Source organism: Crocodylus siamensis, chromosome 6 (assembly GCF_052110815.1).
Source record: "Crocodylus siamensis isolate JL-2025a chromosome 6, ASM5211081v1, whole genome shotgun sequence".
NCBI lineage: Eukaryota > Metazoa > Chordata > Crocodylia > Crocodylidae > Crocodylus > Crocodylus siamensis.
Genome location: NC_143400.1, coordinates 19,449,113 through 19,462,756, shown reverse-complemented (window position 1 = coordinate 19,462,756; position 13,644 = coordinate 19,449,113). Strand labels below are relative to the sequence as shown.

The 13,644-nt window shown below is 54.8% G+C and overlaps 1 protein-coding gene across 3 annotated transcripts; it reads left to right on the top strand.

Moving 5' to 3' along the window:
• The first annotated feature begins 3,816 nt into the window (after positions 1-3,816).
• Positions 3,817-12,571, top strand: LOC149861437 (uncharacterized). Of its 3 annotated transcripts, none has more exons than XM_090055592.1 (6): positions 3,817-3,904; positions 4,086-4,267; positions 4,693-4,908; positions 5,382-5,508; positions 7,193-7,309; positions 9,947-12,571. In XM_090055592.1, the coding sequence occupies exons 3-6, from the start codon at positions 4,726-4,728 to the stop codon at positions 11,761-11,763; spliced, it is 2,244 nt and encodes a 747-aa protein (XP_089911718.1). In that variant the 5' UTR covers positions 3,817-3,904; positions 4,086-4,267; positions 4,693-4,725; the 3' UTR covers positions 11,764-12,571. The 3 variants fall into 3 exon arrangements, with proteins under 3 accessions (XP_089911718.1, XP_089911721.1, XP_089911719.1); XM_090055595.1 differs by having other exon boundaries at positions 3,822-3,876; XM_090055593.1 differs by having other exon boundaries at positions 3,836-3,868.
• The last annotated feature ends 1,073 nt before the right edge of the window (positions 12,572-13,644 follow it).

Genomic DNA, 13,644 nt, shown 5'->3' with positions numbered 1-13,644 from the left:
GGAGACAATCCCAATGTGCTTGAGAGGAGGCAAAGGAGCCAAAAAACCCTCTTGGCTGAATAGGGAAATTCAGGAAAGCCTAGGGGCAAAAAAAAGAGGCATACAGGCTGTGGAAGCAGGGGGGTAGCTACCACACTTGCAGGGAGGCAGTTAGACAGGCCAAATCTGCAATGGAACTTAAGCTGGCAATGAAAATTAAAGACAACAAAAAGTCCTTCTAAAAGGTATATAGGGAGCAAAAAGAAGGTGCAGGGTAACATAGAACTCCTACAGGGCAGACCAGGGTGATTCGTGACTGATAGGAGGGACAAGGCTGAACTCTTCAGTTAGTTTTGTGCTTCCTGAACACAGAACAGGACAAATCTCCCAATTGTATTATAGACGAGCACAGGAGGGAAACTAGCCCACCAACTGTTAGCACCAACCTAATAAAGGGATACTTGGAGGGGCTGGATGTGTTTAAGTCAGCAGGCCCGGATGATCTTCATCCAAAGGTGCTGAAGGAATTGGCCTGTGTCATAGCAGAACCACTGGCACAGGTGTTTGAGCGCTCATGGTGCTCAGGTCAGGTACCAGAGGGTTGGAAAAGGGCCAATGTGGTCCCTATTTTCAACAAGGGGAGAAAGGAGTGTCTGGGTAACTATAGGACAGTTAACCTCACCTCTATCCTTGAGAAAAACCTTTGAAAAACTTATTAAGAATCACATTTGTGGGAGTCCGCCAGGAAAAATAATGCTGATAGGGCAACTAATACAGGTTCACAGCAGGTAGATCAGGGGTGGGAAAAAATGTGGCCCTCAAGCCTGCGGGGCCCCTAAAAAAAATTATAAAATTAGTATTTATTTGCCTCTGGCTGCCTGGCATGCAGCCCTCAATGGCTTGCCAAAACTCAGTAAGCCACCCTCCACCCAAAATAATTGCCTGCCCCTGAGGTAACTCCTGCCTGACTAACCTTGTTTCTTTTTATGACCAGGTCACAAAACGCTTAGATGCAGGGGATGAGGTAGATGTCATCTACTTGCATTTTAAGAAGGCTTTTAATATGGTAGTTCATTCAGTTCTCATAAATAAACTGAGTGGCAGTAACATAGATGATTACATGGTCAGGTGGGTGGCAAATTGGCTAACAGGATGCACCCAAAGTGGTGGTGGACAGGTCGGTATCGACCTGGAAAGATGGGAGTAGTGGAGTTCCCCAAAGTTCAGTCCTTGGACCAGTGCTGTTCGATGTCTTCATCAGCAACTTGGATGAGGGCATGGAGAGCACCCTGTCCAAATTTGCGGATGACACCAAATTATGGGGTAAACACACTAGTGGGCAGGCAATGAATTCTGGCGGATCTGGATAGGTTGGAGAAGTGGGCAGAACAGAACAGGATGCAGTTCAACAAGGACAAGTGCAAGGTGCTGCACCTGGGGAGAAGGAATCACTAGCATACTTACAGGCTTGCAGAGGACCTCCTCAGCAGCACGGCAGAGGAAAGGGATCTTGCAGTCATGGCTGATTCCAACATGAACATAAGTCATCACTGTGATGAAGTGATCAGTAAAGCTAACTGCACTTTATCATGCATTAGTAGGTGCATCACAAACAGGTCCAGGGAGGCGATACTTCACCGCTATGCAGAACTGATGAGACCGTAGTTGGAGTACTGCATCCAGTTCTGGGCACTGCACTTCAAGAAAGATGTGAACAACCTTGAGAGGGTCCAGAGGAAGCTACTCATATGGTTAGAGGCCTGCCGGTAAAGCCCTACAAGGAAAGACTGAGAGATCTGAATCTTTTCAGTTTCCACAAGAGAAGACTGAGAGGTGATCTTGTGGCTGCCTATAAATCCATTAGGGGGCACAGCAGGGGATAGGAGATGCTCTGTTTACCAGGGCACCCCTTAAAAATAAGGGCCACAAACTGGTGGAGAGGCAGATTCAGGTTACACATCAGGAAGAAATTCTTTACAGTGATGGTTGCCAAAGTATGGAATGGGCTTCATTGGAGGTGGTGCTCTCTCCTGCCTTGGGGGTCTGTAACAGGGGCTTTCTCGGGGCCAATTTTTACCTTTGTCCTGCCCACCTGTTCTGGACCAAATGCCCACCTTCCTGCCTGTCATGCCTTGTTGTTAATTAATGATCTTCATTAGGCAGGAGGATGCCTATTTCATGCCCCAATGCCACGGGGTGCTATCTACGTCTCTGCACCTCCCCTACACTGCACCCCATGCCTCGCAGATGGCATCCATAGATCTTACAGTCACCAGCCCAACTTCTCCGATCAGGACCCCTCCATTCCTGTGGCCTACCCCACCTCATCCAGGCTATGTGGCTCCCTGAAACTGTCTTCCTCTCTCAGGTGTGGTCCCCCTGGGACCTTTGGCCATACAGGCCCTGGTCTCACCTCCAAGGCCAGTCGGAAGCCCCAGGCCCTCAGCTCTGGGTGTCCCTTGTGGTGGGCCTCTGGGCCTTTTGACTGGTCTGGTCCCAGCCCCAGCACTGACCAGTCAAGGGTACTCTCTATATCAGGTCTCTGAGCCTCTAACCCCATTCTCTCTGGGGTCTGTCTTCAGGACTCTACTAGCAGCTGACCCACCCAGTTGTGGGAGCTAGCATTAAGGCATCCTAACCTGCCTTTCACCAGGGTGATCACTGGCCTGGCATTTCCTGGGAGCTCCTGCACCACTGAGAGCCCCACCAGACCACCCACTCCTGGCAGGGTGCAGTTTTAAGTCATGTCTAGGACCAGGAACCTCCTAGCCATCCCCTACCGCTCCCTGCTTACCTCCAGGGTGGTCTATAAAGCCTCTCAGCCAGATGCTGTTGCTGCCAGCAGGGACCTGATCCCTTCATAGAGGCAGCTAGAGATCTAAAATGGCCACCGCAATCAAGCACCTGCTGGCTGCTTGGCCCTGGTCTTAAAGTGGCAGGACCCCCAGTGCCCTGCCACAGGGTCTTTAAGGGCAGACCGGACAAACACCTGGCTGGGTTGTCTGATCCCTGCACTCTTCTCTGCCCGGGGCAGGGGGTTGGACTTGATGATCTGCCGAGTCCCTTCTAACCCCAAGCCCTGTGAATCTCTTTAGGGGGCAGGGAAGGGCAGTGGCTGGGTGCACAAGGGACTGGGTGCATTTACTGTGACAGGTGTGTGATTTCAAGGGTGTGTGTGTGTGTACACACAGGAAGAGGGTCAGCCAGTTGTAGGCACTCTGGGGAGACACTCAGAGGTTGGCAGGTGACCGGGTGCAGCATAGTGGGTGGCTGGGCACAGATGCACCCCCTACACACACGTGAAGATGTACACATACACAAGCACCTCCATGTATACAACCACATGCATATGCATATTCATATCCAGATATATACATTCACATACACACACATCAGAGAACATGCACCCGTTATGAGTATATACACACGTACAGTCCACCTATCTGTTTATACAAACATGTTATCACCTGCCCCAACGTCCCCCCGCACGGGGCCGCAGCGCGAAATCTCGCCGCCTCGGGCGGGCCCAACCTCCCGAAGGGAAGCGGCGGGTGCAGGTCAGCCCAGCACCGCAGACACCTCTTGAGCGGGTTTGCTGCTCCCCGGCCCCGCGGAGGAAGCGGCACAGCGGGACCGAGACCCGGCCCCGGCCGAGACAGATTAACCCCAACGCGGGGGGGAGGGGGTTGCAGCTTTGGCACCTTTTTTTCCGCCCGCCCCCGCTGCGCGCGCATCCAGCGCGACTTCCGGACCATCTGCAGCTCATGCGTATCCCCTACCGGGCGGAGTAGGAAAACAGCCGCTTTCTGCGCATGCGCTAGCTGCAGAGGGGCGGGGGCTCAGTCCGCATGCGTGAAGGGGAGCAGCCCGAAGCGAAGGCGTAGCAGAAGTAGGGCAGTGAGTGCGCAGGCGCCGCCGGGCCGAGGTTACAGGGGGTTGATCCCCGGCGGGTCGCAGTGGGGGGGGTGCGGGGGCTGCCGGGAGATGCGGAGGTGCCCCGTTGCCCGCGTCGGGGCTGCCGGGGGCGGGGCAGCGTCGGGCTGGGGCCGGGTCGGTCCCGGGTCTCCCGTCACCTGCTCCGATCCGCGCCGCCTCCTTCCCCGCAGGCGGCCCCGCAGCCCCGTGCGACAGCGGAGCGGAGCCCCCGGCCGGGACGAGGCCTCCCGGGCAGGCGAGGCTGGAGCCCCCGGCAGCCCGGCCAGCCGGAAGCGCAGGACGAGCCCCTCACGCCGCCCCGAGACAGGCCTGCAGCAGGAGCTGGTCCAGCACAGCGGGTCCGGGGCAGGAGGTAAAGCAGCCCCTCCTGCGCCCTCGGGGCCCTCGCACACCGCACCGCTGGCACTAGGGAACGTGCTTCCCGGGCCAGAGACCTAGGGCCGGTGCCACTAGGAGGCTGAGGACCCGGGGGAGGTCTGCGCTTGCCTGCAAGAGCTCTGCTAGAACTGCAGTGGGAGCACCTGGTGGTGCTGGAGCAGGTCCTGGCCGTGCTGCTGCAGGAGACAAGGAGTGGGGGCACCACGTGGAGACATGTGCCAAAGTGGTGACCCTGGCTGAGGGGTTTTGGCTGGAGCCAGCAGACATGGAGAAACTCAATGTGCAAGCGTTTCACCCTCATCATGGATGCTGTCGACCCCATCTCCATGCGCTTAGGGGATTTTTCCTGCTATGTCTCTCTCAGTCCCAGCCCCTATGACACATTCCTCTTGTTCCCAGGTCCCCGTGAAGGTCAAGGAGGGGACCTCAGACATGATGCAGTCCAATGGGGCACTTCAGGAGCCTGGTGATTCCTGGCCAGAGCAGCCAGAGGCCCAATCTGCAGACATGTTTCTGGAGCTGCCAAAGACTTCCCCAGGGAGGCCGGGGGAGAGGCCAGCCTGCCCTGCCCCTGCTCAGGGCTCAGGGCACCCAAGGCAGGGAGAGAGCATGGAGGTGAGCAGGGCACCAGCTCCAGCTTGGGAGTGGGAGGGCAGCTGGGCCCACACCTGGGAGAACCCGGGGCACTGTCAAGAGTTTGGGCAGTGGAGAGAGCTGAGGAGCAGCAAGCTGCTGGTGATGAGTGCTGCAACCGCACCTAGGCAGTGTTCACTGGAGCTTGCTCCCCAATGCCAATAGCCAGGGGTATTGGCATGGGAAATTACAGTCATGGAGCCCATGGCTCTAAAGCTGCTGCTTCAGAGGGCTGAGCACAGAGAACGTGATGAGCTGCAGCTGCACCAGGGCAGACACCTGCACCCCTATGTCCATGGCTGCACCCACATCCCATGAAGAGTGGGGCATTTTGCACCCATGTGTCACGGCCAAGCCTGCAGAGAGCTGTTGCACAGAGGGATCCTGGAGAGGGTGGCAGGGGCTGGATGCAGCGGGAACAGGAGACACTGATGAAGAAATGCTTGTGCCTGCAGCTCCGAGAGGCCTTTGAAGCTGTGGCTGTGTACTTTACGCGGGAGGAGTGGGAGCTGCTGGAGGATGCACAGAAGGGGCTGTACCAGGACCAGATGCTAAGGAACTGCCAAGCCCTCATTTCCCTGGGTAAAGCTCTTTCCTGCTTCTCCCTGCAGCCACATGAGCACTGGTGCTTAGTCTGTTTTCCCTGCTTCTCAGCACTCTCTTCCTTGCAAACTTTTCCCTGGGGATTGAAATCCACGTCTTCCCCACATCTCTGCATGTGATCAGGCTGCTCTTGTGTTTCATACTGGCATCTCCTGCTCCCTTTGATCTGTCCGCTTTCTCCTGAGTCTTCCTTGTTCTTGTCACCCCCAGTGCTTCCATATCCAGCCATATCTGGGCAAGGGGATCTTGCCTGCCTTTCTCAGCATGGTTGTGTTATCTGTAATTCATTGGGCGCACAAAATCACTGACAGGTGTTCCTCGGGGAATGCTTTTTATTTCTTTCTCCTCCCACCCAATGTGTCCTGTCCCACATGTCTAACACTCTGAGCATGCTCAGTCAGTGCTATCTTAATCTCCTTTCTCTTCCTTTGGTTACAACCCAGCTGAAGGTAATGGAAGTCTTATCAGCCTCTGCTGCAACCACCCCTGAGATCTGCCTTTCCTCAACTCTGTCTCTAGTGACCCGTGCACACGTGATGGAACCTGGGTACTTCTAGCACTGGGTCTGTGGAAGCTTCTGCCCATGTTCCTTCCTGACATCTTCATAGGCCACAGGCTTTGGCTTGGCTGTGTTTACTTGGAGATCTGCTCCAAAGCTCACTTTGCCATTCTCAGAAGGTGTCTCATCCTCCTCCCGAAATCCCTCTGCATGTCAGATGCTCAATACGATGATTTTAAAGGGGTGGGCTCAGTGTACGGCTGGTGAAAGCCTACTGTCATTTCAGGAGGGTCTCTGATACAGGGGTTGTTCTGGCCTGTGGGCAGGACAGAAGGACTTACCTTCTGCCAGGCCAATTTGCCTTTGTTCTCATCTCTTTTCCCTCCAGTTCTCCTGAAGGGCTTCCTTAGGCAAGGGCTCCAAGGCTTTCTGTAGCTCAGCAAAGACCACGTCGACCATTCCTGTGTTACAGGCTTACACGTGCTGTAAAAGGTGCCTCCCTCTCCCCTCAGTGGTCCATATCCATAACTCCTGGGACCTTTGTTGCAAATCGTGAAGGATTTGCCCACCCGTGTGCTCATATCCCTGCATGGGGTGGTTGCTGTCTTTGCCACTACCGTTCTTATAACATCTTCCCTTCCTCTACTCTGAGGAGTGGCCCTCCCTCCCAGAGAGGAGTGTCATGGTCGGCCATCTGTCCTGAATTCCGTTCCCTGCCTCCAGGCCCAGCTTTAAAGCTTCCCAGAGAAGAAACTCACTCCCATTACTTTGCCTGGAATTACACTGATAAGACGGATCTTATCCAGCCACCAGTGTGTCCAGCCTCTCTACATTTTGGTGCCTTGTGGTACAGAGCAGAAAGATAAAGTTTTCACTATTTACATCACAGGTCACTGCATCTCCACACCTGTCCCTGGGAAAACTGTCTCTCTCACACCCATTTTATACAATTATCCCTCCACCACCTGGGTGACAAAGGCCAGAATGTATTGAAGGCTTCTCCCCCTGCAGCGCCCTCTCTTTCACCCTAAACATTTAACCTCCTTTGTCCTTCAGGGTCCCAGTAGAATCCTTGAGATCACTGCATCCATTCCCCACATCCCAGTTAGTTATTTTGCATCCAGTCTGCAGTCATGAACCCCTTTTAACTGTTGCTCCAAACAGGGTACCAAGGTCCTACACCTGACTTAATTCTCTGCATCCAGCAAGGACAGAAGGAGCTCTGGGTCAGTGATAAGGAAGGCCATGGGGACATTTCAAGGTTGGAGGACCTGTTGCCAGGTGAGTTGTCTCCTCCCCTGACTCACTGTAACAGGGGGCCTGCTCCGAGCTAATCCAACCATAGTCTGCCCACCTGTTCCTGGGCTAACCGCCTGCATTCTCGCTCACCATGCCTTGATGTTAATTAATTAGTTAAAGATGTAATTAAGCGGGATGCTGCCCATTTCCTGCCCCAATGCCAGGAGGTGCTATCTGCGGCTCCTTTCCTCCCCTACACTGCAGCCCAAGCCTTGCAGATGAGATCACGATATTCTTACTATCACCGGCCCCTGCACTGGGCCCCAGAATCCTCCTGATTGAACCCCAACCTGGAATCCTCTCATCAGGCAGTCTCATCCGCCTTCATATTGGGCAGCATAGCTCCTTGACCTGCCTCCCCTTCCAGGTGTGGTCCCTGCACCGGGATCTTTGGCTTTCTAGCCCTGGCCCACCTCCAGGCCAGTGGGCACCCTAGGCCTTCAGCTCTTGGCCGTTCCTCATGGCAGGCCCCCGGCCCTTTGACCCTTCTGGTCCTAGCCCCAACATGGGCCAGTCAGGGGAAGTTCAGACAGGCATTGAGTCTATGGCCTTTTCCTCTGTCCAAGGGCCCACCCTCTGGGCCCTCCAGAACAAGGGGTAACCCACCTGGCTGTGGGGGCTAGGGGTTAAGGCACCCCAACCTGCCTTTCACCAGGGTAGTAACTGGCCTGGCATTTCCTGGGGGCTCCCGCACCACTAGGAGCCCCACCAGGCCACCCACTCCCGGCAGGGTGCAGTTTTAGGTTGTACCCAGGACCAGGAACCTCCTTACCAACCCCTACAGCTCCTCCCTTACCTCCAGATAATAACAACAGCCCTCCAGCCAGGCGATATTGTTGCCTCACCTCCAACAGCAGAACTGCCATGTTTACATGGGCAGCCCAGATCCAGAATGGCTGCCCTAATCAGGCACCTGGCAGCTGCCAGCTCCAGGCCCTTAAAGTGGCAGGTACGACCTCCCCACTTAGGTTTTTGCACTGCCTCTAGCAGCCTTTTCTTTCAGCCCCTCGCTGCCCCCTCACACTGGGGCTTCTCATCGCTGCCCCCTCACACTGGGGCTTCCCTGTTCCTCAACCTCGGGGCTCTCTGTACTACCTCCACCGGGGGAGTCAAAGATCTCTTCTGTGCATGGCCATCGGACCGATGTTTTGCTGGCCTCCTGCGTGGCAGGAGAGAATTCTACCACTTAACCGGCAATACTACCCTAGTCACACTAGTGGGAAAGCCTCTGAGGAGAATGCAGAGGCAGGAGAAGGCCCCAGCTGGAGACTACTTGGAGCATGGAAAAGAGGGTGCAAGACAGCGAGGTCTGAGGTGATCCTTGGGGATGATCCTACAACAGAGGCATTTGCCAGCAAGCCTGCACTACCTCTTTCAGACAAAAAAGCAGAACAGGAGGTGGATGTGGCACATCTGTGGGAGGATGAACATTTCGGACTGGAACAGAGCAGAGAGGAAGGGTTTCAATATGCCTTCCAGGAACACTTAGCCCCCTGTTACACTTCCCTCTCAAAACTACTCCATGCCCAGTGACAGGGGCCTCGAACCGGCAGACCTCGCCAATGCTGTCCTTTCAGGGTGCTGCCATCCAGTAGCTTGTGTTATCATGTGTCCAGGCAAGTGTTACCAAGCTGTAGAGATGAGCAACTGTTCCCCTCATCTCTTCCCCCAACTACAGCTGCTAGGGAACAGGCCAGTATGCTGTCTTGATTTTTAGGCACAGGTCGGTGTCTCCTGGTCAGGTCGACCTGGAACACAGGATGTCTTGAATCCTGGTCTCAGGCTGCATTGAATGGCTCACTGGGATGTGTGGGATTCAGAAACTTTCATGTGGGGGGGAAGCAGGTAGTAGGCAGGTAGTAGACCTTTCTCTGGAAGCAGGTAGGACACAACCCTGCTCCTTTCAGGAGAGAGAGTGACACCTCTAAGTCCTCCCCTCCCAGAACAGTGCTTGGAGGCAGGAGGGATGAGCCACATGGGCTTTTCTACCAAGGAGAAGCAGCTGCTCCAGTGTAAAGCTGTGCTCCCCACACACCCTTGACTGCTAGCAAGCCCCAGAAATCTATTGTGAGGCTGTTCACCCTGGTACCAGATGCTGCTCTCAGAACTGCCAGAGATCACGGGCGAGCACAGGAGAGCAGTCTCAGCAATGCCCTTTGGCTTCTGAAACATGTTGGCCTAGCCAGGTGGGGGGCTCAGCATCATCTCATCCTGGACACACCAGTGCTGTGCACCAGAACAGCCGTCAGAGAGCCTCCTCCTTCCTTTATGTTGATTGTGCTTCTGGTCTCCTTGTCCCATTAGACCAGGAAGCCACTGAGGTCTTGTCCTAACACACATGTCCCATGTATGTTTCCCATAGCAGGGTCTGAGGGGATAGGGCTGACAGCTGGGCCAGAAACCCTGTGAGTCTGGCTCTGACCTCCAACAAGCCGGGAATATTACCCCGGAACAGGGACATGCTGCTCCTTCACCCCCAGCACTTGGGTTTTGGCAGGAAGACCATGTTCTCTTATGAAAAAATGAGTGTTCACAGCCCCATCGCAGCAGAGGGAATAGCAATGTTTGGCCTGTGCCCGCAGGGCAGAAACTAACCTGGAGTTTCTCTTCCCCATGCAGGAGGTGCCTGGCTGCTGAGCAGAGCTGAGGAGCAGAATCCTGAAGAAGGGCCGGCAAACCTGGAGCAACCCTGGACTTCCCCAGACCATTTGGGCAAGATGGAGTCCCTGAGACCTGAGGAAGACCAGTGGCCCCAGAGCCAGGGGAGGCCCCAACAGCAGAGGGAGAATACAGCAGGGAAGCAGGTGCCATCTCCCCTGGAGTGTGGGAGTGAAGAAAGGACAGAAGCCAGGGACGGCCCTGGTTGCAGGGAAGGATCTGTGGAGCTGAATAGCCACAAGGGAAAATTCCACTGTACAGAGACCCTAAATCTGAGCCGACCCAGTGGGGCAGGCCTCGAAAGGAAGCGGAAGCTCCCCGCCAAGCCCAGGGGCAAAGCCCACCCCTGCCCTCAGTGCCAGAAAAGCTTTAGCTGCCCCTTACTCCTGGCTTTGCACAAGAGAAGCCATGCTGGGGAGAAGCCCCACCTATGCACCAAGTGTGAGAGGGGCTTCACCTCCCTCTCAACCCTGGCTCGGCACCGGTGCTTGCGCCCAGGGGAGAAGCCATATCAGTGCCCAGAGTGTGGGAAGAGCTTCACCCGGTCCTGCCGGCTGGCCATACACCAGCGTATCCACACTGGGGAGAAGCCACATCAGTGCTCTGACTGTGGGAAGAAATTCACCCATGCCTGCAGCCTGGCTGAGCACCAGCGCATCCACACAGGGGAGAGGCCGTATCGGTGCTCTGAGTGTGGGAAGAGCTTCACCCAGTCCTACCACCTGGCCCTGCACCACCGCATCCACACAGGGGAGAGGCCTTATCAGTGCTCTGAGTGTGGGAAGATCTTCACCCACTCCTCTAGCTTGGCCCGGCACCAGAGCATCCACACAGGAGAGAAGCCACATCAGTGCTCTGAGTGTGGGAAGAGGTTTGCCCGCTCTTCCAGCCTGGTCGAGCACCAGCGCATCCACACAGGGGAGAAGCCATATCAGTGCTCGGTGTGTGGCAAGAAATTCACCCACTCCTCCAACCTGGCCCAGCACCAGTATGTCCACACAAGGAAGAGACGACATGAGGCCTTTGAGTGTGGAAGAACTTCATCCACTCCTCCAGCTTGGCCCAGCCAGGGAGTGGCCACACAGGAAAAAAGCCACATCGGTGCTCTGACTATGGGAAGAGGTTCGGTAGTTTCTACTACCTCACCACGTACCAGCATATCCACACAGGGAAGAAGTCCCATTAATGTGGGGAGAACTTCACCCTGTCTTCCAACTTTGCCTAGCACCAGCACAGCCACACGTGGGAGAAGCCCCATTGGTGTGGGAAGAGTTTCACCCCATCTTCCAACTTCACCCAGCACCACCACATTCACACAGCAGAGAAGCCCTAGTAGTGCTCATTGTGTAGGAAGAGCTTTACTCATTCCTTTATCCTGGCCAATCACCAGCATAAATACACAATGGAGAAGCCACATCAGGGGTTTGAGTGTGCGTGGAGCTTCATCCAGTCTTTCCCCCTTGCCCAGCACCAGCGCATCCAGCCGGTGGGGAATCCACACCAGTTTCTTGAGCGTGGGAAGAGATTCTGTGAATCCTCCAGCCAAGCCAAACACCAGCGCATCCACAAAGGGGAGGAGCCACATTATTGTTCTGTGTAGAAGAGATTCAGAGATTCCTCCAGCCTCCAGTAGCACCAGTGCATCCGCATCAGGGAGGAGCCACATAGGTGCTCTGCAAGTGAGAATAGTTTCCACGACTCCTGCACTCCAGCCAAACACCAGCACATCCACACCTGGGATCATCCATAATTCTACCAGCAGTGCAGGGAGGGCTTAGGGATGCCTGCCTGCTCAGCTCCTGCATTTAGGCAAGCAGCCTCGAGCTGCTGGAGTGCAGAAAGACTTCCTGGAGCCTTTGAGCCTTCTAGGGCACTACAGAACAAGGACCCAGAGGCTGGTCTTGAAGATTGGATTGGGGGAGGGGCTAAGAGGAAACACCGGGCCTATGCCAGATCAGATCCTGGGGGAACCAATGACATGATCTTTTTATCAGCCTTGGAGCCTGTGCCACCCCATGAGCCCAATTTGGCATGTTTTGCTTCTCATCCTCTCAAGAGCTCAGCACCCCAGGTGCCTGTTGCTGCCCTGCTTTCTTGCCCTTCATGGCACTCCTTGTAATGCAGTCTGTGCTCAGAAAGCCCCAGCACTGAACACGGTATCCCTGTGGCTGGGGCTCTGTCCTCTCCAGAGCTGGGAGATGGGAACCGACCAGGGCCCAGAATGCTTTCCAGCGCAGATCTTCATCCTTTCTCAGCCCCATCACTTTGCCAAGGATATGCTGTGGTCCAGGCTTTGTTGCAAATGCTCAGACACAGGAGTTGGTTACACTTGAGGTGTTACTCCCGTGTATTGCTGTGTAGTAAGGACCCTGCCTTTTGGAAGAAGCCTGTGGTCAGGGGCCAGTAGAGTGCCTTTTCTGGGGGAAATGTGGGCAGGGGGAAGGAAGAGCAGCCTATGGCAAGCCCAGCTCTCCTGTGGAAAGGTGTGGAGGGTATGAGTACATCCTCTAGGTGAAATGTAGCAGCATGTTGTCTCTGGGAAGTGTTCCCTGATTGCTAGTATCCAAATACATCATGTCCCATGTAGAGGAACTTGCTTTGGATTCTCTTATAGTTTCATAGTTTCTAGGGTCGGAAGGGACCTGAGTAGATCATCTAGTCGGACCTTGGCAGGAAAGAGTACTGAGGTCAAATGACCCCAGCAAGGTGTACATCTAGCATCTCTTGTTCTTGTCCAGATAAAATACAGCCCCCAGAGACATCCTGGGTACAAGAGCCTGGGATCCTGCTCCAGCTCTGGCAAAAGGGCTTCCTGCTGCCCAGCCACCAAACAGCCCTAGCTGGGAGCAGGGAGACAGGTCCCTTTGGGGCACTGGGCCAGCTATAAAGGCAGACTGGGAGACCTGTTTGGTTTGTGAGCACAACACTCAGCCCCGCTCATCAGACCAGCAGCCACCCAGATCTCTAAGCTGCATCTGTCTCCTCACTAGAGAGAGAGCCAGGTCCCAGGGCAGGGCAGACACACGTGGGCACAAACACACTTGTCCCCTTTCTCCTGGTCCAGGGAAACTTGCTGCCTCTCTTGTCCTGTGCCAAACACCCTCCAGGTTCTCCATGGACTTCAGCATCACCCTCCAACCAGGTTCTCAGGGCTGGATCCTGTTCAGGAAATAACGCTGCCAAAGCTTTCCTGAAAGAAATGCCCAAGTGTGGAAATGTGTAGCCTCAACATGAGGTTGCACAGCCACTACTTGGGGTGACGGCATAGCTGTGCCTGCGTTCTGCTCAGGGTTGTTCCAGGCTTCTGGGCTTTGCCGGTTGCCACACAGAGCTGGGTGGGAATCCCACTCCCCACCCCCTTCTGCTACGTGTGTCAGGGGTTGTCCTGCTTTTAAAGCCTTCCTCTGAGGTACTGGGTGTATGGGCACTGGGCTGTGCTGAGCCTTCTGGAAAGGCTGGGACAGGCCTCTACATAGGAATAGTAGTAGTTACGACTATTGCTGTCACTGCTACTGTTGGGATTGGCTTTGTTATTTATTGCAATTATATAAGTAGGAATAATACTCCTATGGCTATAATTAATGCTCTAATGCTCATAGCAATGCTAGCAGTCATGCGAAGACTAGTAGTAGTAACATTGCTATTATTTCTACTATTGC

Bases quoted from the DNA above. Each gene is read 5' to 3' on its own strand.
- LOC149861437 (XM_090055592.1), top strand. From the start codon at position 4,726: ATGATGCAGTCCAATGGGGCACTTCAGGAGCCTGGTGATTCCTGGCCA. The intron at 4,909-5,381 runs GTGAGCAGGGCA...TTGTGCCTGCAG, and splicing joins GGCAGGGAGAGAGCATGGAG to CTCCGAGAGGCCTTTGAAGC. The intron at 7,310-9,946 runs GTGAGTTGTCTC...TTCCCCATGCAG, and splicing joins GTTGGAGGACCTGTTGCCAG to GAGGTGCCTGGCTGCTGAGC.